The following is a 26,617-nucleotide window of genomic DNA, read 5'->3' on the forward strand; positions in this document are numbered from 1 at the left end:
GAATCACAGAAATGGAGGTCACACGGAGGGTTATCGGTGGGGACGGGGTCGGGGGAGACTCGGGAAAAAGGCGCAGGGACTAAGGGGCGTAACTGGCAGGTGCAGAATGGCCCGGGGAGGCTGAGAACAGCGTAGGAAACGCAGACGCCGAAGGACTTGTGGGCACGCCCCACGGACGTGAACTGGGGGGGGGGTGTTGGGGGGAGGTGCCGCGTGGAGGGGGATAGAGAGAAAACGGGACTGTAATAGCATAATCAATAAAATGTATTTCCTAAAAAAGACTTACTTTTCTAACACCCTGCTCCTAAGTGCACCATAAAACGCTGCTTGTTTTGAACTACCCGTAGGAACCCAAGCATTGAGAGAAATCCGACTATTTTAGGTAAGACCCATCTTAACTGACTACTGCCAATCTTTTCAAGTTTCTCAGCTGCCTCGTAACAAACGTAAAAACACAGACGACCTTCATTCATTTACTCGGCCACTTGGACACAAAACACGTCCCAGAGCGTCCTAGATGCCCCATGTGACACACGCTTCAACGTCCGCAGCCCGAGCCACCCGGGCACGCGCCCGATTCACGATTCACGTATTCACGAGGCCCGCGTCCCCGCGGCCGCGCGCCCAGGCAGCGCCGCCGAGTCCCCTCCACCGCGGAGCGGCCCCCTCTCCCTGGCAGGGCTCCCCAGTCCCGCCGGACGGCGCCCCGGGCGCGCGGCCCGCGGAGGAGCCGGCTCAGTTACCTTGAAGAGCGGGGCGGAGTGCGCCCTCTTCAGGGACTCTTCCAGGCTGAAGGAGAACAGCACCTCGGCCTCGGCGTCTCGGAGGAGGTAGTTCTGCTCGTCTGCAAGCCGGACACGGGCGCTCAGGCGGCGGTGGCCGCACGGGGCCCTCGCGGAGCCCACCCACCGCGCCCTCCACAGGCCCCGCTGGTGGGCGGACGCCCCTCCGCCCAGGTCCGCGCTGGACCCCTGGAAACCTGGGGCGGCCCGGCCCGCCTGGACCCGAGGGACCCTGGACTCAATTAGCTCATCACCAACAAACGAACTGTCATCCGTTTACCAAAAACACATTATTCTAAGTACGGGAAAGTATACGGACATCCACAAGGATAGTTTTACCAAATTTTGAAGACTTCTGAGAATTTTTAATCAGTTTTCAGAGTTTTCACAGTAACACTTGAATAAATAGCAAAGTGTCCTAATCTTCTTATGAGCACGCCTCCCAGTCTTCGCCGGGGGCGCGGGGGGGGCGGGTATGTGTGTCCGTAGACCACACAGCACTACCCGCAGCGCCAACCGGGGATGCGCTCACCAGACGCACCGAACGGGAAGGGCCCCGACCCGCGGTCGGCAAACTGGGGACACAAAAGCAGGACGTGTGGGCCACCTCGGTCCATCACGCGCCCCCTTCCTGTCGTTCTAACGCAAGCTTCAAGGCCGCGAACACCCTCCCAGCGGGTGGGCGGGTGCGCGCGTCCTGGGCGGAAGCGACCGCCTCACAGGGGACGGCCGGAGTGTGACACAGCTAGAAACACATGCTCCGTGCACCAGCCACGCGCAGGGACACGCGGTGGAAGAAGCCAGAGACGTCACACTACACACGGGAGGGAAAAAGGACGGACCAAAAGGGCCTGCCACACAGGCAGCGCCGACGGTGAGTGAGGCTCCCCGGGGCGCCCCGCGGGGGGGGCCGCCCCCAGGAGCAGACGGGCCGGCGCTGAGAGGGAGCCCGGCGAGGGACCCCGCGAGCACGGGGGGCCCGGGGCGGGGCGCGGACGCGGGGCTGCCGGCCACACCGCGGCGCCGCCCGCTCACCGATGAACTTCTGGCAGCGGAAGCTCTCGTCCAGCCACTCGGGGGTCACGATGTGCTTCACCACGGAGACGGCCGTCAGGAACTTGACCGTGCGCGTGACCTTGCTGGCGATGAGGTGCGTGCACTTGGACGCGGACTCAGCGATGTCGCCGCCGAGGATGTACAGCTTCTGGAGGCGGAGACAGAGAGACGGTGAGGGCTCCGCCCGGCGTCCACGCTGCCCGGACACACACACGGAGGAACCGGTCCTCGGCCACGGCCAGGAGCGCGGGCCAGAGCCGCCCGCGGCTCTGCCGCAGAGAGGAGAGGCGGGCGCGCGAGGCCCGTTTCCGCGACCGGTCCCACAGGAGCTCAGCTCCGACCAGACGCCCACGGGACGCCGGCTGCACAGCCCCGTGAGGGCCGGGCTCCCCCCGTGGTGACCGAGGACGCACTCGGGCCGGCGGAGCCCAACCGCCTGCTCCTGAGGCGCTCAACCTCCTGTCCCTGACTTTATCTTGTTGAAGGCTTTTACTTATTTATTTTCAGAGAGAGGGGAAGAAAGAAAGAGAGGAAACCTCAGCCTGTTGCCTCTCCCACGTCCCGCCCGGCCCCCGACCGCGGACCGGGCCCGCAACCCCGGCCTGTGCCCAACCGGGGAGCGAACTGGCGCCGCTTCGGTCCGCAGGCCGGTGCTCAACCTCCTGAGCCACACACACTGGCCAGGGCGGTCCCTGTTTTTAAAAACAAGGGCACGAGGACTCTGTGATGACACACAGGAAAAATGGTCTCAGCGTCGCTGCCTTCGAAAGTGAAAAAACGGAATCGTCCCAAGTTGACGACAGAAGCATTTATAACCGTCCGTCTTTCTTACAGGTGAACTGTGTGAACACGTGACACAGGCCGACGCACTCCTGGCCTGCCCCCCCGCCCCAAAACCCCAGCCACACACTCCCAGGCCCCCGGGGCTGCCGGCTCCGCAGCGGCGTCTGACCTTTGTGGCCCACAGCCCCCGTCAGACCCCCGACCGAGAGGGCTGCCCGAGGGGGACGTCTGGGTGAGGGACCCTCGCAGCCTCGAGGGCATGACCGGAGGCCGCTGTGCTCCCTGCACCCGCGGCCCGGAGCCCAGGGAGCGGGCGGGCAGCCCCCCGGCGGCGGCACTAGGACGGCCGCCGGTGCGCGCCCAGCTGGGAGGGAGCCCCGTGCGCCGCACAGCCGGTCACCTTGACGTACTGCTGCACCTGGGCAGGCTCGAACCCCGTGAACAGCACCGCGGGCGCCAGCTCCGGCGCCAGCTTCTTGGTGGGCGGCGGGATGTCCTCGATCCTGTGAGGCAAGCACAGACCAGCAGGGCAGCGTTGCTGTTTACTTTGACAGAGTTCTTTGGAAGACAAGGCACTTGTGGCTGCCCCAAGCATTCCTGGCCTTGCGTGTGAGCGGCGTCCCGGAGGGGACACGCGGTGAGTGAGCACCGTGTCCAAGTTTCTTACCAGCGCACGGGGACCCACCCCCGAGGACCGCCCGGCACCCGCGGGCAGGACCCCGACTCTCAAGTTAACAATAATTTTTAGAAACTGGCTTTCAAGGGAAAGCAAAGCCTCAGGCTGGGCCCGCGCGGTGGTGTCCCGGCCCCCACGGCCCCAGCAGCCCCGAGCGGCGGGACCCAGGCAGACACTCGCCACGAGAGCTCAGCCTCTTCGTTCCCTTACGTTTTTCAAATCCCGCTGTTAGCTCGTATTTCCCTGAGACGGCCCAGGGAAAACAAATCGTATTTGTGGCATTTCAGTAACAAGTCTTAAAAAGGTCATCATGTAATTCTGGTTTTACTACAAGATTCACTGATTCACAAATCGCGTGGCAGTGGGAGGAAGGCAGGGAGCTGGGGGGCAGGGGAGAGAAGAGACCAGGAGACTGGGGACAGCGAAGGACAGCCGAGCCGTTCGCCTGTCCCCGAGCCCCCCGGCGGGAGACGGCTCTCCACGCTCAGGACAGAGCGCGCTGCCTCGGCCGGCCGTGCGGCCCCCGGCGGCACTTTCGGGGGCGCCCAGGCCTGGGGTGCCAGTAAGGTGCTGCTTGAAGAACAGGATTCAAAAAGGTTTTTTTTCTTTTTCAATAAGGAAGAAAAAGAAAACCAGGCTATCCCCCATTTATCTCCAGCAATAGAATGAGAAACGTCGCTGCGAAGCTGTGAAGCGGCAAGCAGACCCTTTCCAACCCGATTCACCGGGAAAACGTCAGAAGGGCCCCCACCGCCTCCCGCCCTCCCGCCCGGGGGGACGGCCCACCAGGCTGGGGGGCAGCTCGCACCTGGGTCTCTTGGAACAAGGCTGGGTGTTCGTCCCCTCGTTCTGCTTCAGTTTGGGGGAGGGTCTCAGACCCTGGAATTGAAACAGAATTTACTTTAGTCAACCCCCTCCCCGCCCGGGGAAGGCAGGGGCCTCCGAGATCTGCGCACGCGACCCCGGCGCCCATCGCCGCAGGACACGCCCCCCGCAGCCTGGCATCTGCGCAAGCGCAGAACGGCCACCGCGAGTGAGGGCAGCAGGCGATGCGCCCAGAAACGTGGGGCCCCGCCTGCCTCCTGTTCACCGAACCGTCACCTCCCGGGACCTCTCAGAACGTTCCGGTTTGCACTTCCAGCACCTCGTCCTGCACCCCCACTTACAACTTAGGAAACACGCTCAGTGCAGTTACACCCCTAAAAACAGCAGACGCCCCACCCCTGACCCAGCGAGGCCACCTCCAAGGGACACAGGCCGGACACGACAGCCAGCCCGGCGGCACTACTGCGGGCCGGCCGGGTGCCCCGGGGCCAGGCACAGCCGCCAGGCCAGGCACAGCCTCGCTCCGGGGGAGCGAGGGCCCCCACTCGGCCTCCCAGCTCGGCCGCGGGCTTCTTCCAAAAAGACATTTGCTTGGTTTACTATTTGAAACAACTGCCTTTAACCTTTCGGATGACCCCCCGCCCCCCAGAGCCCACGTCCCCTCACGTGGCCGCTGCCCGGAACCGCCAAGAGCAGCACATGCACAGCCCGGGGCGGGGCCCGCCCACTCTGGGCCCCTCCGGACGCGGGGCCGGGCTCTGCCAACACCGGCAGGGAGGTCTGCCTTCCTCTCCCAAGCCAACCGCCCTCCACTCCCTACGGCCCTCCATCGGGTGTAGTCCCCAGACAGCACTCGCTGGTGGCAAGGACAGAGACCGGCGAGGGACCGGCGGTGGGGGGCCTCGGCAGCCCCCACGTGGTCGGCCTTCTGTGACTGACGGAGCCACGAGAAACCTGGGCCGGACGCCGCCCGAGGACACGCGCCGCGAGGCCGGGGAAGGGGACGCCGGCGACCACGTTCCCTCTTGACGGGAAAAGCAGCCGCTGCAGCTCCTCCTCCACGTGCGTCGGGAGAGGACCTGCTTCTGCCGACACATCGCGGCAGGTCACGTGCCATCAGAGAGAGGGCGCGTGTGGCCCGGGTCCTGAGCAGAGGAAAGCAGCCCCTGGGCCTCCCGACCGGGCCGCGTGGAGCGTCGACACCCGCCATGCAGCCGGCGGCCAGGACACCGTCCCTGGCCGGTGGGGGCCGCGGCGCAAACCCTCCCCCTGCAGCCTACGGGGGGGCGGCAACCGCCAGGCAGGACACAGAGTCCCGCGCAGACACACCGGGGGACAGCGGGCCGGGACACCTGCCCCTTCAGGTTCCACGTCCCCAGGACAGCAGGACGGTGCGGCCTCGGGGCCGCGAGAAGGGAAGGCCTCTGGCGAGAGGCTGGGACAGTCACGGGGAGCAGCTGTGCTGTCAGGAAAACCGACAACGCCCCACCCACCGCACCTCAGGGGAGAACGGGCGCCCGCACGGGGAGGGCCCCCCACACCGCGGGGACCTCAGCCCCTGCGACGGGGCCCCGCCTGCCGTCTGAGGACACCGCATCGCCGCCCGTGGGCCCCGCTGCCGCCCAGGCGAGCCCGGGGGCAGCCCCAGCCCCCGGCGCCGCCGCGGACCCTGTGGCAGCGAGGGGCGCGCGTCTCCGCCCAACCCTGACAGGTGACCCCTGGGGCGCCCTTGAGAGGGGAACCCGAACCAGGGGCGTGAGGCGTTCCGAACACGTGAGAAGACGGAAGATGCCGCCTCCGGAGGCCTGCGGACAAGTGCGGAGAGTCCCCCGCGCGCCACGGCAACACGCCCCCGCGTGTCCACGGCACGGGACTGGCCCAGCGAGGCGCCGGCGCGACCTACCGCCAGCAGCTCCGGGGACACCTTCACCGGGACTCTCCAGGCATCTAGAGGGGAGAAACACGGTCCTTTTACCACAAGGCGCGGTCTGCACAGGAAAGCCTTGCGGAAGGGCGGCGGCTTCGGGGGCGGTCATCCCAGACCACGGGCGGCTCGCTGACAGCGTCGTGAGACAAACGTGAGGGCTGTCACTGAGACAGAGCCACCCGTCCAGGGGAGGGAGGAGCGGGCCGTCCCCACAAGGCGCGTGCGCCCAGCCTGCCACGTGTCCCACGCGAGGCCACACCGAGCACGCGGCACGGCAGCGGCGCAGCAGAGCGGGCGCCCGTGTCCGGCTCTGGGAAGCGGTCGGGCCGCAGAGAAGCTGCCAGGGACGGGCAGGGACGACCCCAGGCCCACGGCGTGTCACCCCGTGTGGTGTGACGCTCAGACACACCAGGAAGGACCGGCCGCCCGGGGCCGCGGGCGCAGGGTGCGGATGGGGGCAGCGCGCGGCTCAGGGTCGAAGGCGCCAGAGACCAGAGACGGAGCGTCCCGGGGTTGCGCCCACGCCCGCCTCCGGAGCGCAGTGGCCGAGCGGCGTCCGGCTCAGCGGACGCAGCACACCAGGCACCGTGATGTGTGCAGCGGGCTCAGGGCCTCCCGGGACCCAGAACAGCAGGCGCCCCGCCTCCCCCGGCCGCAGCGTCTGTCCGTCGCCCCAAGGGCGGAGAGGGCACCGCGGGGACGCGGCTGCGGCGTCCCCAGAGGGGTGGCGGGGGCTGCCTCGGGGGCGGGGGCCTCTCAACCGCCGGAGACCCCCAGGGCCCATCCGCCTCTAGGCGTCCGTGAGCGAGCCCGGGCGTGGGGGCAGCAGGAGGCGGACACTGGCCGGAGGCCCGCGGCCGCGGCGGCAGCGGGGCAGCGCCCACTCACCCAGGAGGCCGAGCACAAGGTGGGGCGTCGGCGCGAACGGGTCAGGCAGGCCGAAGGCCGTGTAGCGGCTGCACTGGACCTGCCGCAGGGCCTCCAGGTTCCCCAGCAGGACGTCCCCGAGCCACTGTGCGTTCACGCACGGGATTCTCCACTCTCTGGCCTTTTCATACTTCAAGCCCGTCGGCCTTTTTTGGTGGAGAGAACACAGGAGTCAAACATTAGGGCTGTCTGCTGCCCACACCTGTCCCCATTTTCCGGGAAAGCTGGTGCACACGTGTTCTCGCACCAGAAGCGGCCAGGACGCCTCAGCGAAACACAGGGGCAGGTCGGCAGGCGTCTCTCCAAGGCCCGCATCCACCCCGCTCCTGCGTGACTGACCCGCCGTCCCTTCACCTAACCCCTCCCGCGCTTTGCGGCCGCGCGCCGGCGCTGCCACGCATGGCACTGCCGTCCTAACAGACGGGCTTTCACCGGCACCCGGGACCCGCGCCGCAGCAGCGCTCACTCTTTGCAGATGAGGACCGTGTTGCTGCGGCACAGGTAGCCCGTGTACTTGGCCCCCGCCAGGTAGGCCATCAGCTTCAGGTCGTCCCTGTCGCCGTCGACAAACCCGGTCACAGAGATGATCTACAGAAGAAAAGAGCCAACGCGTAAAACGCAGTTCGACCCTCCACTCCAGCTGCTCACAGGGACGTGCAGGCCCTGCTGCCCCCGCGGGCACCCAGAGGACACAAGCGGGCGGTGCCGGCCGGCCCTTCGCTCCCCGTCCCGGCCCGTCTGGGGTGAGCCAGGCAGGGCACTGCCCGCCACCGGCCGGGTCCTGCCCGACGGCGGCCACGGCTGGGGCACGACTCCCCGTCTGTTTCAGAATCTTAAACGGCGGCAGAGACGCCGCAGACCCGGGCAAACCCGCGGAGCCGACAGACGCTGGCCTTACGTGCTGGGAGCACGGCTTGCCTCCGGGGGGGAAGGCCACCGGGAAGTGCAGGGCGCGGTGCGGGGGCAGCAGCTGCTTCCTCTTGAGGACCGTGTTGAGCCAGTGCGCGGTGACACAGCGCTTCCTCTCCCTGAGGGCCTGCGGGCACACGGCAGGGCTGGGGCGCCACGCACTCAGGGGGCGCCAGGCCGGCAGTGCTCCTGCCGACGGGGCGGAGCCTGCCCCACGGGCACGGCCGAAGCCGCCTGAGGGCCTGAGAAGGGCTCCCTGGGAGCAGGGACGCCGCCGCCGGCCGGGCAAAGCGCGTGCCCGCGCGCCACAGCTCGGGAAGGCGGCGCCCGCCACCCAAGGGCCCGAGACAGGGCCTCACGGGGCCCCCACGGGAGGCGCCTCCACGCTCGGAGAGGGGCTCTGGGGCCGCTGCTCAGGGGCACGACAGCATGGAGCGGCCACAGGTCAGGACGTCTTTCAGGAAGAGGAGAGCTCGGGGCGCTGTGTGCCGTCGGGCCCTGCGGACAGAGCCCCGCGGGAGCGGGGTCCACCCGCCCTCAGCATCAGCACCCCAAGCCTGCCTCTCTCCCGGCACAAAGGCACGGACGCCCGGTGCCCCCCACCCCGTCATCGACCTCCCCACCGCCCAGGAGCACCGCAAGGCAGACACCCCCTCCCCGCCCCGACACCGCCACCGCAGCCCAGCCGGCGACTCACCTGCGCGAAGGCCCCGCTGACTTGGCTCTCACAGAGCAGGTGGGTGCAGCGGCTGGAGAAAGTGGGGTCCACCGCGCCACCGTGCGCCTGGATGATCTGCACACGAGACCGGGGCGCAGTCAGCGGCGGGCCTGCAGGGCCGGCACGGCGGTGACTCCCAACCACACGCTTCCCACCGAGCCCGCCGCGTCTTTATACAGTTTCCTTCCCTGCTGTGTAAACACGCCTATGCAGTACGTGGATGGGTGTCTCCCCCGAGCACGTGATGTGAAGGCGGACTCCCCGGTCACCTAACTGTCCTTCCAGAGGGAAGGCGATGGATTACCTCTTGCTGAACGGGGTTTCTCCGTCTCGCGGCCCTGAGACATTTTGGACAAGCTAACTCGTGGCATGGGGCTGTCTGGCGCATTGCTGGGGTCAGCGGCCCCCCGACCCCCGCCCACTGGGTGGACGTCACCAGTGTTCCCAGCAGGGACAACTGAGGACGTCCACAGACACAGCCAAACGCCCTGGCGTGGAATCACCCTGCTGTTCTAGGGAAGGCAGCAAATGGCAGCGAAGGCAGGGAGTCCCAAGGGTGTATTTTTAAAACTGGGCCCAGCTCTGGGGCGAGTGGACCGCCCCGTGCCCTGCTGTGGCGGGCACGCGGCACCCCGCGCCGTCAAAGCCGAGCAGGCTGTGCGCAAAGCAGGAGCTCAGGCGCGTCGGAGGCCCGACTGCCCCGCAGGACAGCTCTGCTTCAGCAGCCACTGCCCAAAGCCCGCGATTCACGCCGTGGGACACAGCGCACGCCTGGGTCCCAGCCCCCGCCCCAGCCCCACACCATGTGCCCCAGCGGCGAGGAGCAGTGCACACGAACATGCAGTGTGCGCCGCCATTTGCTGGGGTCAGAGGCCGCCCCCGCCTCCCCCGGCCTCACACACCCGCCCGAGCCCCCGACCTGGGGACGAGGCGCCGCGTCCAGGCCACCCTCCCCGCCCCTCACACGTTTCACCCCAAGCCCAGCAGACGATGGTTCCGTGTGCTTCAAAGGCGTCACGGTTCCCCGTGGGGCCTGGGGCCCAGGCCCGCCGCCCCGAGCCGGCCCATGGGGCCACACGGCAGAGCCAGGGGACACTGGCCGCCTCCCCGCTGTCGCAGGCGGTGGCGGGGTGCCAGCCCTCATCCGGCCGGTCTCGTCTACCTGGGGTTTCCGCGCCTGCACCCAGGGAGCCCCCGCCCGCCTGGCCGGAGCCGGTCCTGCCGCCACGCCTCCCGAGAAACAAGCCCACGGGAGGCGCACCTTCCAGCTGGGAGTCCAAGTCCACCTGCGCGCACAGCCGGCGGGACCGACGGCCGGCGCGCCACTGCCGGCAGGAGAGCCCCCTCCCCGGCACTTGGGGGCCGCCGACCCCTCCCAGCCCCCGTCTGGCCACGGCCCCGCCCCCCAGCCGCTGCCCGTGTCACAGCGTCCCCTCCCCCGCAGCCTGGGGACGTGCCCTCCAGGTGAGCGCCTTCCTTCAACGTGTCTCTTGCTCTGCATGCTATTTCCACACCGCTATCATTTAACACCGGACCGACCCCTTGGACTCATTGTTGAACTTGAAATTTCCGTGACGTGGCACCGGACGAGGCCAGGGGTCGTGACCCGCCTCCGCCGCCCCCGGAGCGAGCCCCTTCCCACGGCCCCGCCCTCCCACGGCTCGTCTGCCGGGCCTGAGGAGGAAGCTCCTCAAGGGGCCACCTCGGCTGGCAGGCTCTTCCTCACGCGCCCCGACACCCGCCGGCGGCCCTGGCACCCACAGGCCCGCTCGCTGGGTCGGGGCGGCCGCCTCTCCACCCGCCTCCGCTTTCCCCGTCCTGCCCCCGCCAGCCCTGCACCTGCCCGGCACAGCCGCGGCCCGCGCACCACGAAGCTCCCAGGGAAGCAAGGGCGGCCTGCAGCTGTCTGACGCCCGCTCCCTCTCATTTTAAAAGACACTTTTTGACAGTTCTGATGTGTGGCACTGCGAGAAAAGTGTTTACTTTTTCTCTTCCTTAAAGGCCACCACGCAAATCAACCAATAAACGGGCTGCAGGTCCCCACGAAACACGCGGCCTCACAGTCCCCTCCAAGCTGGAATCGGGGTTGTCGGACACTCGCCTCCGCACAGACAGGAGCGACCAAGGCACAGAGTGGGCAATGGTCCCTGTCCCGTCACCAAAAACCCCGCCCCACTCCCACACCCCAGCCGGCTGCACACCAGTGACCCGCATCCCTTCGGGCGCCAGCGCTGAAGGGGTCCTGGCAACGACGCACCCCAGCCCCCCAGAACCTGAGAACCGGGAAAGCCACGTGCCCGAGGCCACAGGCAAGGCCGCTGGCAACGCCCACAGCGCCCTTGGGACATGGCACAGGCGCCTCCGTGAGCGGCCGGGGGCCTGCCGGCGGGGGCCACGAGGCCTCCGGTCTGTGGGTGCAGCTCACCCTTTTCCACGTGGCCAGCAGCTGCCTGTCGGACATCTGCTCCGGGTAGTCCGCGATGGCAAACACACACCCCAGCAGGAAGCCTTCCTCTGGAACTAGAGTTGTGCAGGAAAAAAAATTAAAAGCCCCGCAAACACGTGCGCAAAAGCACGCAACATCCCGCCCCGCCGGCTCAGCGTGCACTCAGGCCGCGGCCGCTCCCGGCCAGGCACGGGCACCACTGAGCGGGCCTCGGCTCGGCTGCCGAGGAGACGGGAGGCAGGACAGGACCGCGCAGCCTCCGCCCGGGCAGGGTGCTTCCCGGCCGTGGGCGGCCTGACGAGCTCCAGGCCCCCGCGTTCTCCCGCGTCCGAAGGCCGGACGCCGAGGACGGCACGCCTGCTCCGCGGCGACAGCCACGTCCTCACTGGGCCCGAGACTCCCGGCCCTCGGTTTGTAACAATGATTTTGATGTGCGTCCTTACCCACCCTCCCGCATTCTCCCAACATTTAAGTCAGGGCACGGCTTTCGAGAGAAAAGAAAGGAAAAACCCCCATTACTAACTCTCCACCGCCGGGTCGTGTCCAAAGAGCTGCTGCGGCTGCGGCTGCGCGAGCTGCGGGGGCTGGTGCTGCGGGGCCGGAGGCATTGGGGGCGGGGGCTGTGCCTGGTGCTGCGGCGCCGGCGGCGCCTGACTCAGGTGCTGGACCGAGTGCGTCGGCAGCTGCTGCTGCTGCTGCTGCTGCTGGTGCTGCTGGTGCTGCTGGTGCTGCTGGTGCAGGCGCTGCAGCTGCTGCTGCTGCAGCTGGGCCAGTTGCTGCTGCTGCAGCTGGTGCAGCTGCTGCTGCAGGGGCTGGAGCTGCTGTGGGCGCGGCTGCGGGAAGGGGTGGGGCTGCGCCTGCGGGAACGGGTGCGGCGGCGGCTGCTGCGGGAACGGGTGCGGCGGCGGCGGCGGCTGGATCTGCATGATCTGCTGCGGCGGAAGGTGCAGGACAGGGTGCGGCGGCGGCGGCGCCGGGTGCGGCTCTGGAGTCACCTTCACCTGGTTGAAGAGCAGCGTCCCGGCGCTGGCGTGGGCCGGCTGGCTGTGGTTCACCTGCTGCTCTATGTTTTTTGTAGGTGCCGAAAGGGACTGTAAGATCTAAAAGCACAAGGGTGGCAAAGTCATCCGCGGCTCCTGACTCGTACTAACAGTAATCACGAGAGTAAGAGCACACGCCTCTCGGTCCTTTAATAGTCCACTGAGCGGCCGCAAGCCGCAAACCCCTGCGTTTCCCTGCTGTATCTATTGTAAGGCAGCCTCACCAACTTCAACAAGAGAGTGAAGCCTTGTTTTGAGACCAGGAGAAGGACCCGAGCTCAGTGGAGTGGGACCAGCTGCAGCACGCGCGCTGGCGGCCACACGCCCCCAGGCGGCCTGTCCCACGTCCCCCCCCCCCCCCCCCCCCCCGCGGCCTGGCCCGGTGTCACCGCACACAGCCGGTCACCCTCCCGCCCCCAGGCCATCCCCGGCTATGTGATGCTAGGGAGCGACAGGCAGTGAAGGCACCCAAAGCCACGCCCCTCCCCCACAGCTGTGGCAAAGGGGTCCCCGGGAGTCAAACATGAAGACCCCTCACCCACGTGAGAGGGGAGCGGGGAGCCTGCCCCGGGAGGGACAGAGCCGTCGCCGAGGGAGGGCAGAGGCACCGACAGCTTGTTAGATGGTAAGTGTTCCCCGACGGGAGAGCCCTCAGCCGCCCTCCCGACGCCTGGCCGCTCCCGGAGGGACCAGCACTTCAGACGAGAGAAGAGCCCCCAGCCAGGCCGCCGCCCCCGGGCCCCGCCGCCTTGCGGGGGGCGAGGGGGAGCCCGCGGAGCTTCCGAGGGCGGTCGCCTCCGTCGTCCTGCAGTGCTGAATACAGCGAGGGACACGTGTCACACAGTGGACGGTCCCAACACGCCCAATGACAAAAATCGGAAGCCAAGTTCTTACGGGCAACGGGCACCAGGAGCAAACGAGAGTTCACGGAAACTATCCGCGCAACTCAGCCACACTGAACGCGCACTTGGCTTTGGAATAAAACTCCAGAAATTCAATTTTAACATAAACCAGGGCTACACAAAAACGCCAAGTATGTTTTTAACATCTACCTTCCACTAAACAGACTCCAAAACATCAAGGTTATTAATTTGCAAGGGCAGTTGCTCTGGATTTAATGACAGAACCACTGAGTTTAAAACTGAAGTCGGACTCCGGGTCCGGGGGACGGGGTGGAGGTGGAGCCCTGTCTGCGGTGACCTTACAGACCGGTCGCCTCCCTCAGGAGAGCCTCTTGGTGCTTCCAGAACCGCGAGGCAAACGCGGCGACAGCAGGGTAGCTGGCCCTTCCTTCTCGATGCTGAAAGGCCCCGCGGCACCGGCCAGGGCAGGGGACTTCAGCCCTGGCACCTGCCCCGCCCCAGCGGCAGGAAGGGGACCCCCGTGCCTCTGTCCTGGCCGCCCCCTGCGGGCAGTTTACCACTTTAGAGCCTCTGCAGCCGGTTGGTGATTCCCATTTTGTAAGTACACTTCCACCCTCAGAAGTAGCAACCCGCGCCGGGTAAGCGATGAGCAGCGAGGAAGCAACGCTGTCGGCACAACGGAGTCGGGCGAGCGGCCGCCCCCTGCACGCCAGCCACAGACCACGGGCGCCTTCCCCGGCGGGGCTTCTGTCGGGGGCGCCAGAGGCCGCCCCCCTCAGCTCCGCCGCCCCGGGGAGCCGCCCTGGGGAGTCGAGGTCGGACGCGCCGCGGAGGCCACCATGAGAGCAGACGGCCGTCAGGACAGGACCTGCCCGGGGCGCCGCGGGCCTGGCGGGCGGCGGGGGGCTGCGCCAAGAGCGCCCCCGTCCTCATGGGGCTCCCAGCCCTCCGCCCACGCCTGGCGGAGACCTGTCAGCGCCGAGGAATCGAAGAAAAGAGCAAGACTCCTCACGGCTTGATATCATAATCTGTCACGCCGAAAACAACAATTTTAATGACTGTCAGGTAGGAATTTTTCCATCATAACTGCCAATCTTTATTTAAATTGCTTAATAGTGGCTGCTGCAGTATAGAAAGCGTTGTGATACACGCCACATAGCTCCCAACCACTGAAAATTTTCAATTTAAACAGGATTTTGATGGTTAGCTGTTTCCCCAACTCCCTGATCCAATTTCACACTGAATCTGTCTTGTATTTCTAAAATGTCAGCAGCAAAACATCCTCATGTTTATACACCGCTGAGAATGCTCAGAGCAGCTCTCCCTGGGATCAGACCCAACCGCGCGCACCGGCCGAGCCCCCCGGGCTCCCCTCCGGGCAGGCGCCTCCGCGGAGTCCCCCCCACGGGCGGAGATGTGCCCACGCTCCCTGGTGGAGTCCCTTCATTTCCAAGGACATCACTCTACCTCCATATCCAAACAGGAATTTAGGAAACTTCGGACTCAAACCAAGAATCGCTGGGTTTGAAAAACACACTCCGCTCTACCCTACGCGGGATGCCTTCGGCTCGGAACCCACCCACTGCGGGGAGGGAGGGAGAGGAGGACGCCCCCTGAGCGCCCGGGCAGGGCAGGGCCCTCGCGCGGCTCCCCGCCCTGAGACACGCCCCGGCACGGGCGCCCAAGTCCAGGGGGCTCGCGGGCGCCTCTCTGCACTGGCCGCCACCCGGCCCCGGGCCGCGCTCTGCTCCCAGAAGGCACGGCAGTGCCGGAACTCCGCTCCGCGGCTCTCGCCGGCTCCCTCCCTGCGCGGGTGTCCAGGGCCCCGGGCACAGAACGGGCGCTCTGTGTCCGCCCACCCCCTCGAGCGCGGACGCCCTCGGACCACGGGCCTGCTCCTGGTCCCCTCAGCCACTCGCTCCCTGGGCCTCGGTGGCTTCCCTTACAACACGGTCGCTCCCCGGCCCCTCAGTCTCCCCTCAGGTTTCCCAGGCCGCCAGTCGTCAACCCTGACCCAAGGCGCCTCCCCAAGGCCTTCCCTCACGCCCAGCCCGAAGTGGCCCCGTCACTGCCGCGGGCACGGCTCCGTGCGCGGAGCGCCAGCCTGGGCACCGAAGGGTCGCGGGTTCGACTCCCAGTCGGCACCTGCCTGGGCTGTGGGCCAGGTCCCCAGCAGGGGGCGCATGAGAGGCAACTGCACATGGATGTTTCGCTCCCTGTTTCCCCCTTCCTTCCCCTCTCTGAAAATAAATTTTAAAAACCTTTTTAAAAAATTGAAAAACATCCACGAGAGCTTTTAGGCCACTCTGTCAAGAAGCTCCCGTCACAAAACCATAAATGCAACCAAGGCGGCCCCAAGGAACAGATGAGCTTATGGCCTTACTCATCTACGTGAGGGTCGTCATGAGCAAGGGGGCGGGGTGGGGGGCCAAAGGCTGCAGCCCTCCCCAGGCGAGCCGGCCACCTCCCCTGTCCCCGGGGCTGTGCCGCCCCCTCCACGCAGGCCCTCCCCCCTTCATGACAAAATTTAGGGCGCTGAAATACACACACACACACACACACACACACACAGAGGAGACTCGCGTTCTCACACAGCAAGCGGGCGAGGGTGTTAACTCTTCTGCAGAAGCAGGACGCAGAGAAGGGCAGGGCCCGGCAGCCGACTGTGGGGTCCGGTTCCAAAACCCCACGTTTACACCTTTGTTTTTAAGGAATGACGATAAGCCAGACAGAAAAAAACAAACACCCTGTGATTTAACCTATACGTGGAAACAAAATGAACACACAGAACAGAAACAGGCCCACAGACAGAGAACAGGCCGGCAGCTGCCGAGCGCCGCGGGCTGGGCGTGGGGGCCAAGCGCGGGGACGGAGCGGCTCAGGCTGTGGCGCGGGGGGCGCGGGCGTGGGGTCAGGAGGGCGCAGGGCTGCGCGGCCCGACGCGGCCCGTCTGAGGCTGCCCGGGAGAGCGCTGCCCGCCAGCTGTCGCGGAGGCGGGCGGCGGAGGAGACGCAAACACCACTCACGTGCGCCACGTTGGACGGCCGGCCCATCTGCTGCACGTCCGCGCTGTTGGTGATGTTCCGCAGGGTCCGCACGGCGGGGCTCCAGGCCACGGCCACGTCGGGCCTCTCGGAGCCCTGCAGACTCGGCCCCGCGGCCACGAGGCCCCCGCGGCCGTCCGGAGGCAGGAGGCCCCCGGGGACGGGCGGCACGGTGGCGCACAGGTTGATGAGGCCCGGCTCCTTGCCCGTGGGCAGCCTGCGCTTGGCCGCCGCCGGCACCTGCGGGACTTCGGCGGGCGTCCAGTTCAGGTTCCTCTCCTGCTTCTCGGGGGACGAGTCCGAGGAGTCGTCAAACATCAGCTCCCCCTTCGGCTTCTCGGCACTCGCCTTGGGCGAGAACTGCGGGTCCCCCGACGGGGACCCGTCCCGAGAGCTGGCAGGGCTCGACTTGTCGTCCGTGCTGCCCTCGTTTGGGGAGTCGCGTCCCTCGATCTCCCCCTCTTCGTCCTCTTCCTCCTCCTCCTCCTCCTCCTCCTCTTCATAAATGATGAGGCGGGGGTGGTAGAACGCCTCGTCCTTCCTGGTTTTCTCGGACACGCAGTCCAGGACCCAGTCGGGGGTGACGATCCTGATGCCGGCTCGGCGCAGCGCACACTCGTACTTCTCCTAGGACAGAGCGCAGGCCCGCACGTCAGCCCCCGGGGCCGGGCCGCTGCCCACCGGGGCTCTCCTCACGCAGGCGCGGGGCGGCCCGCCGTTCTCACGCCTGCCGGGGCGGGGCGTGGGGGCGCGACGCTGCTGACCTGGGGCCCCCTGGGGACGCACACCCTGGGGCCCCACAGGGTGTAGGAGAAGGGCCCTGTGCTGATCGAGAGGAGTGTGGTTCTGCGTATCCCGGGGGGCTGAGAGGGAACGCTACGGAGAAGCCACTAAACGCAGTTTGTAGTTCCATGCAGGACACGGCCTTTTTAAAAACTGTGAAGAGGACTCACAATACATATTTTCACAAATGAAAATGAACTTAAATTTTACTGGATTCGAAAGGAAACTCCAGAGAGTCCAAACACTGTCCTATTTTCGCCCTGAACGAAACCCAAATTCTCTGCATGTGGACGTCACCGCCGGCTCCAAATAAAGTTCCTGATCACCTTGCGGCCTTGGCAACACACAGCTCGGCACAAACGAGGCGCCCGACAGGACCAGCGTTGACGGACGGAGCCCAGGGCCTAACACCGAAGGGGCTCCTGAAGACAGGACCCCGGCCACCCCCAGGACGCTGCAGGACAGGGCGGGCCCGGGCGCTTACCCCCTTCGGCTCCGGGACCACGAGGTGCGTGCACTTCCTGTTGAGGCTCAGCTGGCAGGCGCCGCCGTAGAAGGTCAGCAGAGCCCACAGGGCGCTTCTGTCTTCCGGGGACACCTGACAAACCCAGAAAGCAGGCCCGCGTCACACACGACAGCTCCGTGTGAGAACACGCTGTGACAGAGAACGCTTCCGCGCTGTCTGCTCCCCTCCCTTATCACATGGAGTCAACCTGTGAGTGAACTCGTGGGAAAAACAGGTTCTTAGCTGTTCGCTTACGATGATAAAGAGCTTTATTCCCATCATAGTTCTATCACTTCTTTTTGCCTTGCCGCTAAATGAATGACTTAAAAATACCGCCTCCCCGCTCCGAGGACGGAACAGTCATTCTACAACAAAAACATGGGAGAGAAAATCAGAAAACCTCACACACACTCCACCTCCCAACCGTATTGTTTAAGTGTTTAATACACGAGCACCATCGACATCACGTGTAGGAAAGTCCTTGATCACTAACGGGTGACAAATGGACACTAATTATGAAATGGGCCAAGTAAAAAGATAAAAACATAGTGGTTTGTAAGCTCAGGGGACAACGTCGACCTTACTTAGCGCGAAAAGAGAAGCCAGACAAGCGCCGGGGCAGCAAGCCCAGACGATGCCGCCCGGAGAGACGGGCTTCCCCGCGACCCCGCCCGTCTGCCCGGCGCCCCCGCAGGCGCGGGGCCGACAGGGCGTCCCAGGCCCCGCGGCTCCCTCGGCGCCTCTGCGCGGGCACGGGCGGCGATGAGGGCTGCTCGCCCCCAAAACACTGCCACCGACGGCCTGGCGGTGACAGCCCGACAGGGACACCTTCACTCCCGTTTTCTACACTTTCCTGTATTTTTCAAATTTTGTAACTGGGAAAAAACGCTTTCCTTTTCTCTTTTTTGAAAGCCGCCTCTCTAAACGCCGTCCCCTCCGGAACGAAGCCTGGTGCCCCCCCAGACCCCCAGAGCTGGAGCCCCTGCCTCCGCCTCTCGGCGGCCGCCACGCGTTCTCCTCGGCGGCCGCCACGCGTTCTCCTTGGCGGGCGCCGTGCGTGCCCGTGTTGCGTCCTGCTGCCCTTGCCCCCGCGCCCTCGCACGCGCTCGCGACCGTGCCTGGGCCTGACGCACAGCGGGGGCTGCGCCGGTGCACCGGGCGCCCGCTCCGACCCGCGGTCGCGTCCAGCTGTGCCCTCTTAGAAGCCACACTGCGGACACCTCTGGGCGCCCGTGGCCGGACCTGTCCCCCGGTCACGTCCGACCGCGAGGACCGCGAGCGCTGGGACACTGGGACGGGCTCGCGTCGCGGGGGCGGGGGGCCCACGGGGCCGCCCCCGGCCTGAACGGTCGCTGGGCGCAACCTGCTCACGTCTCTGACGACGCGGCACAGGAAACGTTCCGGTCACGGGGCGCGAGCCCCCTTCGCAGGAAGGTGCCAGTCCGTTCCCTGGCGCACCGACGGGGGGCGCAACCCCCCTCGCGGACCCACGCAACCCTTTACTACCCAAGGCAATTCTGTCTTCACGTCAGACGGAACCTTCCCTGCCACCTTCTAACTTCACATTTACTCTACTTTCGTTTCCAAGTTTTAGGCCTTGGCGATTCTTTACATTAGAAAGACCCCCTTCACCTGTCAAAACCACGCGTGCACACGTAAGTAATGCTGTGCGTCACGGTCGCCCTGAACAGGCCGCGTAGCCAACAGCGTCGCTGCGGCAGGCTCCCCAGCCTGCCCTGCACCGGCCACACGCAGTCACACGGGGGCGGGGGGCGGGGGCGCTTACCTGAGACAGGCAGGCGGTGATCCCGAAGAAGACCTGGCCGGCCTCCGGAGAAAAGCCGTTCACGCTGAGGCGCCACGTTAAGACTCCAATGCGGCAGGATGGGCCCCCCCACCCCAGCCGGGGAGAGACAGACCGTGGGGACCGAGGGCAGGACAATGGGACTGGAGGCCCCGGCAGCGGCAGGGCCAGGGTCCCCGCGCGGCGCGCTCCCGAAGCCAGGCGGCGCGGCGCCCCCGCGCACGGACACCCAGCCGGGCCAGCTGCTGCGCAGAGGACGGAGCACACCCGCGCCCCGAGCGCAACCACGTCCTCTCTCTCCCCCCACCGTGGACGGGACGCCTACGCTTTCCGAGCCGGACCCGCGCGAGCTCCGCCTGCCATCCTGGAACTGCTTACAGAGCTGCTCGCTGTGTGCGCAGCGTCCCTGTACATGCTTCAGGGAGCAAGGTGCCCACAGCCGCATCGATTCAGTACGGGATAAACGCGTCCGTGAGACCCACGCGGCCCAGCGGCAGCGCAGACGGGGAAGGACAGCACCTCCTGCCCGGGGCTGACATTTTAGCATCACACCTGCCGTGGCCTCCAGCACCCTTCAAAGCGGCTTCCAAATCCAGTTCTGCTCGCGGCGGCTCTCCAGTGAAGGAAGCCTCCGCTCTCGGGGCGAAGCCGGGGTCCTGGACGACAGGGCGGGGGCCTGCAGGGGCCTCCGCAGGCGCTCGGCGTGGACCCGGCCAGCAAACCTCCAGCGACGTGACGAGAAAGAGTGACCCGCCCTGGCTGGTGGCTCCGCTGGGAGGAGCACCGCCCCGGCACCAAAAAAAAGGCTGTGGGTTCGATTCCCAGCCGGGGTGTGTAAGGGAGGCAAGTGACTGATGTTTCTCCCTCACATCAATGTTTCTCTCTCTCAAAATCAGTAAATGTGTCCTTGAGAGACAAAAATAAATTTTAAAAAATCCCCCATCCGCCCTTCAAATAACTCACCGCTCTGTTCAGCGACTCGCAACTTTAAAAACACGCCGTGTAACCAGGCACCATGCAGGTGGGCAGGCTCACCTGGGGACACTGAGCTCCGAGGCCGCAGCACCCGAGGCCGCACAGCCGTGTCCCGGGGCTGGGACTCGGGGACCCGGCCGGGAGCTGCGTCCCCTCGGCCGCTCCCCTTTCCCGCGGGCCAGGGCCCGGGCCGCATGTATCCTCCGACCAGGAAGGAAGACAGGAGGGCGGCGAGGACACACGGCCCTCCTGCCCCCCGGGACCGCTCCTCACCCGGCAACCGCCGCGCCCGCCTTCAGCTCCCCTGCCCGCCCCGTCCCCCGAAAAGGATACGGCAGGAGCGCTCCGCACTGCACGGACAGGGTCACCCAGGACGGCTGCAAGAGAAGGCGGGGGCTGGGGTCAGAGGGCGCCGCTCCCGGACCCCGAGGCTCGGCAGCGGCCGGCCACCACCCGCCCAAGTCCCAGGCCAAAGCCCAAGTCACACGTGAAAATTCCACTCCAGGCTTGCGCACACGTCCCTGCGTCGGCCTGCAGGCCGTGGAATGCCGTCCTCCTGACCGAGGGACGGGGGTCTGATGGCCGCCCTGCCCCTGCGTCCGACGCGTCCCGACCCCCCACCCCAGGTCTTCCTGGCCCCAAACCAGATCGGGCCGGACTCGTGCGCTGTCACCAGCGAAGCCAAGGGGGTTCCAAGGCCATAAATCATGAAGGGTAACTTCCTCTGGATTCCGAAACTCAGGTTGCTTATCAAACCCTCGGCTAAGGGCTAACTGCCTCGTGGGGTCATCTGTATTTCCACACATAATTGTGAAAATTACACAGATCGCTGCACTGAAAGCTAAGGCGCAGCGACGCCGCCCTCAGCCCGCTGAGACCAGCTCGCTCCCACGTCCACCCGCGCCAACAGGGTCTGCGGCCCCATGTGGCACAGATGGGGCCGGGCTGGCGCGCCAGGGACAGATAGGTGTCCCTGTGCTCCCGCGGCTGGAGATCCGGCCGACGGCTGTCACCCCAGCTCCGTCACCGCCTTCAAAGTGCCTCAGGAATCGAGGCACCTTCGTCCCCGCCCTAGGGGCCACCGACCGCGGCGCGGCCGGCCGTTTCGGGAGGACTTGACAACCGGACTCAGCGTGGAGCTGCTGCGGACGGAGGGCGCGCCGAGAGAAGGCGCCTGGCCCGGCGGCTCCCCGCTGTCGCATCCGGCCGGTCCCGGGCGATGCAAAGCCCCGACCCTCCTGCCCGCACCACGGGGGCCGCGCAGGTCTCGGCGGCGGCGGCACCCAGAGCCAGGAGCTCCCGGGTTGCGTCCTTGAGCACCCGGCTGCTTCGCGGAGGCCAGTGTCTGCAGGGATCCCCGAGGGGGCCCCCGCGGAGTCTCGGGGCCGGCGACCCGTGCGGCAGGGCTGGGGGCGATGGCGGACGCGGGAGAGGGGCGGCTGCGAAGGGAGGGCCCTCGGCCGCAGGAAGGGCCCAGGGGAGGCCGTGCTCTGGGAGGGCCCCGCAGGCTCCCCCTGAGCGACGCCCCCAAAGCTGCCCCCACGGCTCTGCCCGGCCGGCCGCCTCTGAGTCCGCCCGGGCGGACTCACCAAGGCCACTGAGGCCTCCGTCAGCACAGTCAGGAGGCAGGAGGGCCCACGACCAAGAAAGCAGAAATGCGGAAGGAGAAGCCGAGCGGCCGGGGGCTGTTCGCCCCAAATGCAAGGGACGGGATTTAATAAACCGGCTGCGAGTCAGCGTGGCTCCCGCTCCCACGGTGCCCCTGGGCCGCCGAGGGAAACGCTCCTGCTAAAGAACGACTTTAAAGTCTCAGTGCCTAAGAAACAAATACGTAAGCATTTATGAAATTCAAATACATGAAAGAGAAGCCGACTGTCCCGATGCATAATACCTTTTTTAAAAATGCACTTGTGCCCTGGCTGGTGGGGCTCGGTGGACTGAGCGCCATCCTGCGAACCAAAGGGTCGCCAGTTTGATTCCCACTCAGGGCACAGGCCTGGGTTGCAGGCCAGGTCCCCAGTAGGGGACGTGAGAGACAACCACACACGGATGTCTCTCTCCTCTTTCTCCCTCCCTTCCTCTCTCTAAGAATAAAAATCTTTAAAAAAAAAACCCCGCCCTTTTCAGAGTGAGCCCCCCTCAGAGTGCAGGGAAGCCTGCTGAGCTCAGCCCCCGGGGAGAGGCCCCCACAGGGTACCCCGCATCACACACGGGCGTCCTGGGGCGCGCGGCGCCGCTGTCCGTGAGCCGCAGGCCAGAACGTGTGCTGCGGTCCCTGTGCAGCCCCACAGCAGGCGGGCGCCTCTGGGTGGGGCCCGGGCCGGCAGGGCGGTGACGGCTGTCGAGTGCGGGACCAGGTCTTCCGTGCGGCCTTAACATGAGCCTGACGTGTCCAGAAATGCAACTCGTACGTGAAACGGAGAAGGCCGCTTTGTTTGGCCCGGAACCTGAGCCTGCACCGGCGGCCACGTGGACGTGCCCCACGCCGGCGACTCCACGGGGGAGCGGCGAGGCCTGCGCTGTGTCCGCGGTGGGCGCCGTCCGTGGACCTCGCAGGCGGCGACCGGCTTCCTGCAGCCTTGGCGTCGCTGTGCCCAGCACCTCCGTGCGGAAGGCACGCTCGGCGCTTCCTTGCCCACTTCGTCTTCCTTGAGGCTCCAGCCGGGGCAATTTCCTTACACAGACATGTGCACACACGCTGCAGGCCACGGGACAGCAGGGCCCCGGCCGCCACGCACACACGTGCAGCGCCCTGAGGCACGGCGGCCGGACTGCGGTCTGACAGCGACGGTGCGGACGGGGTGCGGGCCCGCGGCCACGGCTCTCCCAGAGCCACCCGGGGACACGCTCGGAGCCTCCGGAGGCGACGCGCCCAGCCCAGGGCGGCGTCGGGGGCCCTGCCGCCGAGCGGCGGCGCGGGCTCTGGGCGGACGGCACGCCGCCGGCCCCGCGGAACCAGCGAGCATCCCCGGCGGCGGGGGCCCCCGCTGCCCGCAGCCGCAGGTCGAGAGCCGCACCGCCGGACGCAGCCTGTTGTGTCCGTCTGGCTTGGGAACCTTCTGAGACAGCTCTTTCTGGTTGGTTTTCAAAACTCAGGTTCTGAGCCTGCAAGACGGAGTCGCAGGGCCTGGGCGCCGGCGGAGTCTGGCTCCCCAGCAGCGGGGCCCCCCGCCGGCGCGGCCGACCCTCCCGAGGCCCCTCCCTTGTCCGTGAGCCGCAACCACTCTCACGCCAGCTGTTTTCCAGGCAAAGCGTTTAATGGCTTGGAGAAAAGGGGAAGCGTGGCGGTGGGGCAGGACTATTTTAAAACAAACGTATGATACACGATATTAGAAAGAGGGTGAAGAGGAACAATTACAAAATTAAATTTTAAAAACAGACATTCAACATCGGTCCATTTAACTACGGGCCACAACCAACACCAAGAAAAACACGAGCAACCCTCCCGCCACCTGCAGCCCCGCTTCCCAGACCCAGCTGCCCACGGCCAAGGCGGGGGCCGTGCACACAGCCGCCAGGCGCACGGTGTCGCAGACGTCACCGGGGCCCTGGGGGACAGCGCTCTCCAGCCAGCTGGAAGTCCGGACCGCCTGCCACAGGAGGGGCGGGAGGGGCCCGTCCCAGGAGCTGCGAGCCCGCCAACAGGCCCTGCCGGACGCTGAAACCGCGCCCCGTGTTATGAGATCTTTCCAGGCCCGAGGCTTCCCGATGACCCACCCACCTCCTCACGTCAGCGTGAGGGGGCCTGAGGCTGCTGAGGACAGCACTGGGACATGAGGGGCTCCAGTCCCCACTGCTCCCCCCAAAGCACTGTGTCGGCCGAGGCCGACAAGCTCCACCCTAACTTCAGTGCGCTGCTCCCAGGACACGTGGTGAAACGCCAAGCTTTAACCAGGTTTGCTACCGACCTTCACGACAGGCAAGTCAAAGACTTCCCGGGCCTCTCCGACCTCCGGGTTGTCCCCGTCTTCCGAGATGATGTGCGAGGCCAGCGCGTTGTAGGACACTTCTTTGGCTTTCCCGGCTTTTAGGAGCTGGGTGACCTTTAAGGAAACACACAAGTTAAAACGGAACACAGTGCATCTCCTCGGTTTAGGCAGATAACCGTGAACAACGAAAGCTCTACGTAAACACATCCTCCACACGCACCTCTCGCTCCGAGTCACAGTCAGTGAGACATTTGGGGACGATAAAGAGCGGCCACTCTTGGTTTAAGGACCACGTGAGTGGAGAGCCCACTGCAGGCCAGCCAGGTTCTGAGCACCGGGGACAGAGAGGGACAGACGGGCGGCGTGTGGCCCTGTGCGAGCGGAGGCCCGGCTCAGAGTTGGCGCTGGGGCCGCCACCGACTGGGGGAGCGTCCGGAGAGGACACAGCAGGTCCCCGAGGGCCTCCACAGGACCCGGACTCTGGCCTCTGTCGACAGGCCTGCGCTGGAACCGCTTCCGCAGCACGCACTGCCGGCCCGAGAGCCCTGGACGGCGAGGCCGCGCTAGGCGCAGGCAGAGCCCTCGTGAAGCCGGAGGGGCGCGCTGGGCGAGGACACAGGCGGCTGTGCAGGGCGGCCGCGGGGGCTCGCACGCCGGCGCCCTCCCCCCGTGCTCCGCGGTCTCACCCTGAAACGGAACGGTGTCTCGGGGAGACAGGAGGGCGTCGCGCGGATAAGCGTTTTCCATGGGTGTCAGGGACAGGAGGGGCGAGGCGACGGGGAGAGCGGCTGCACTAACCAGGTCAGGGGGCGGGCAAGCGACCTGACCTGAAGGACTGTTGCCGGGGCCGGAGGAGGCCGGGGCCAGTCTCCTGCGGACTCGGAGGCCGCCCGGCGGCCGGCCCACCCGGCATGCCCGCTGCCTCACAGGCGCCCACACTCCCGACGCGCCCACCGTCCAGTGTACCCCACGCGCACCGGCGCCTCCTGGCCTCCCCTGTGTGCACCTGAAGGAAATCATCCCCCGCCCTCCCAGCTCAGTGCTGCGTATCTCAGGACTCGCCCGGAAGGACACGTCCCCCGGAAGATCTCAGCGGTGCCCCCGTGCACCCCCAGCCCCTCGCACCCTCCGCGACGTCCTCAGGTGCGCGACCCGCTCCGCCCACCACCACCCATGGGATCCGTCTTCCCGTTACACCTGGACCCAGCACAACGTCTGATGTGCAAGAGACGTTCGCCGTGTCAACTTTGAGTCCACGCTGACGGGATTCCAAGAATCACGTGTCCTGGCTCTAAACTTTTCAGAAAAGAAGCTGCTGCAGATCTAAGTGGCTGGTAAAGGACATTTTTAAGCACTTCGATGTGATTTACATTTGAGCGCACATGGCTCAACAGCAGCTTGTGCCAGGCTTTAAGCAGCCCTGGGTTCAAGTCCCTTGGAAGAGCCCAGCCCTTAAGTAAAGTGGGGCGGGGCGGGGGGGTGCAGGAGAGGCGTTGAAGGATGGTGGAGAGAAAGGGAGATACCAGCACTGGAAAAACCTAATGCTGTTTAGTAGCTGTTTACGTTTAAATTCAAAGCTGAAAGTCTCTTCACCCCAAAGGTACAGTGGAAGGATCACGGGGCAGGGGCGGCAGGGGGAGGTCAGCTGGGGAGTCCGGCTGGTTAATAAGGGCCCCAGCACAAGCCACCAGCAGGCCAAGACTGCTGGGCCTCCACGTCCCTTCCACGCCAGCCACATGCAGCCGCTACACCGCCCGCCGCACTCTACCCTGCCGGCTCCAACCCTCCCTCCCGGCGGGTGGGACACCCTGGCGACAAAGCTGCACAGATAAACTTGGAGAAAGGGGGCGTCAGCAGGGTAACCGGGGGAGGTAACTCAGCTAAGACGCCCTCCCACCGCAGGAGACTGAGACACTGGCTTTTACACAAATGGACTGCCTAGAAAAAAGCGTAGGGAAAGCTACAACGCCCCGTCGCAGGAGTCCACACTGCAAAGTTTTAAATGTTGGGAACCAGAGCGATACTTGGGTGTTCTCCGCGTTTACTGCGCGATTCACCCAAGTAGGAAAACCGAGGCGTTCAAGTTCGCGGGCGGGGGGGGGCCGGGGAGAGGGGGGAGGCGGGGGGGGCGCGCGAATGGAGCGCTTCTCAGGTGCACACAGATGACAGCTGGGTGGTTGTCACACCGGGCCGGCTCCCAGCGCCAGGGGCGCGCGCGCAACCCGCCGCTCCGGGGGGCCTGGGAGCCCAGACGCGCGAGCGGGCGGGCTGCGGGGAGGTGCGCCCTGGTCCCAACCCCGCCCCGGGAAGGAGACGAAAGTGCGAATCCAAGGAGGCCGCGGGGTCAGGGGCGGGAGGCTCACTACAGCCAAGCGACAGGACAGGACGCCGGCTCCCCCCGGCGGAGGGTGGCGACACTAGGCCCGAGTTAGGATTCCAGGGGACACCCGGCAAGAGGGACTCCGGCGCTGACCTCCACCCACGTGCTCTCCCCTCCTCGCGGGTCCGAGCATACCCGAGGGTCCCGCAGGACCCACACGAGTCCCCTCCCTGGGTCCCACAGACCGTCCCCCAGGTCCCCTCCCGAGTGTCCCAAAGACCAGGTCCTTTCTGTCTCCCCGGCCC

At 66.2% G+C, this 26,617-nt stretch overlaps 1 protein-coding gene across 1 annotated transcript in view; it reads right to left on the bottom strand.

Annotated features, from left to right (window-relative positions):
• Positions 1-26,617, bottom strand: part of PAXIP1 (PAX interacting protein 1) — a 30,905-nt gene that overhangs the window by 3,944 nt on the left and 344 nt on the right. Inside the window, exons 2-17 of the mRNA XM_054574794.1 lie at positions 23,972-24,106; positions 20,397-20,440; positions 19,071-19,134; positions 17,264-17,377; positions 15,979-16,623; positions 11,573-12,149; positions 11,029-11,123; positions 8,583-8,678; positions 7,875-8,012; positions 7,443-7,564; positions 6,938-7,122; positions 6,026-6,069; positions 4,106-4,176; positions 3,022-3,124; positions 1,818-1,986; positions 744-844 (exon numbers count right to left, since the gene is read on the bottom strand). Of these exons, the coding sequence (XP_054430769.1) occupies positions 744-844; positions 1,818-1,986; positions 3,022-3,124; positions 4,106-4,176; positions 6,026-6,069; positions 6,938-7,122; positions 7,443-7,564; positions 7,875-8,012; positions 8,583-8,678; positions 11,029-11,123; positions 11,573-12,149; positions 15,979-16,623; positions 17,264-17,377; positions 19,071-19,134; positions 20,397-20,440; positions 23,972-24,106 (2,703 nt within the window). The remainder of the gene's footprint in view (positions 1-743; positions 845-1,817; positions 1,987-3,021; positions 3,125-4,105; positions 4,177-6,025; positions 6,070-6,937; positions 7,123-7,442; positions 7,565-7,874; positions 8,013-8,582; positions 8,679-11,028; positions 11,124-11,572; positions 12,150-15,978; positions 16,624-17,263; positions 17,378-19,070; positions 19,135-20,396; positions 20,441-23,971; positions 24,107-26,617) is intronic.

This window comes from Pteronotus mesoamericanus, unplaced genomic scaffold, assembly GCF_021234165.1.
Source record: "Pteronotus mesoamericanus isolate MK-2021 breed Mesoamerican mustached bat unplaced genomic scaffold, CSHL_Meso_final contig_265, whole genome shotgun sequence".
Classification (NCBI taxonomy): Eukaryota; Metazoa; Chordata; class Mammalia; order Chiroptera; family Mormoopidae; genus Pteronotus; species Pteronotus mesoamericanus.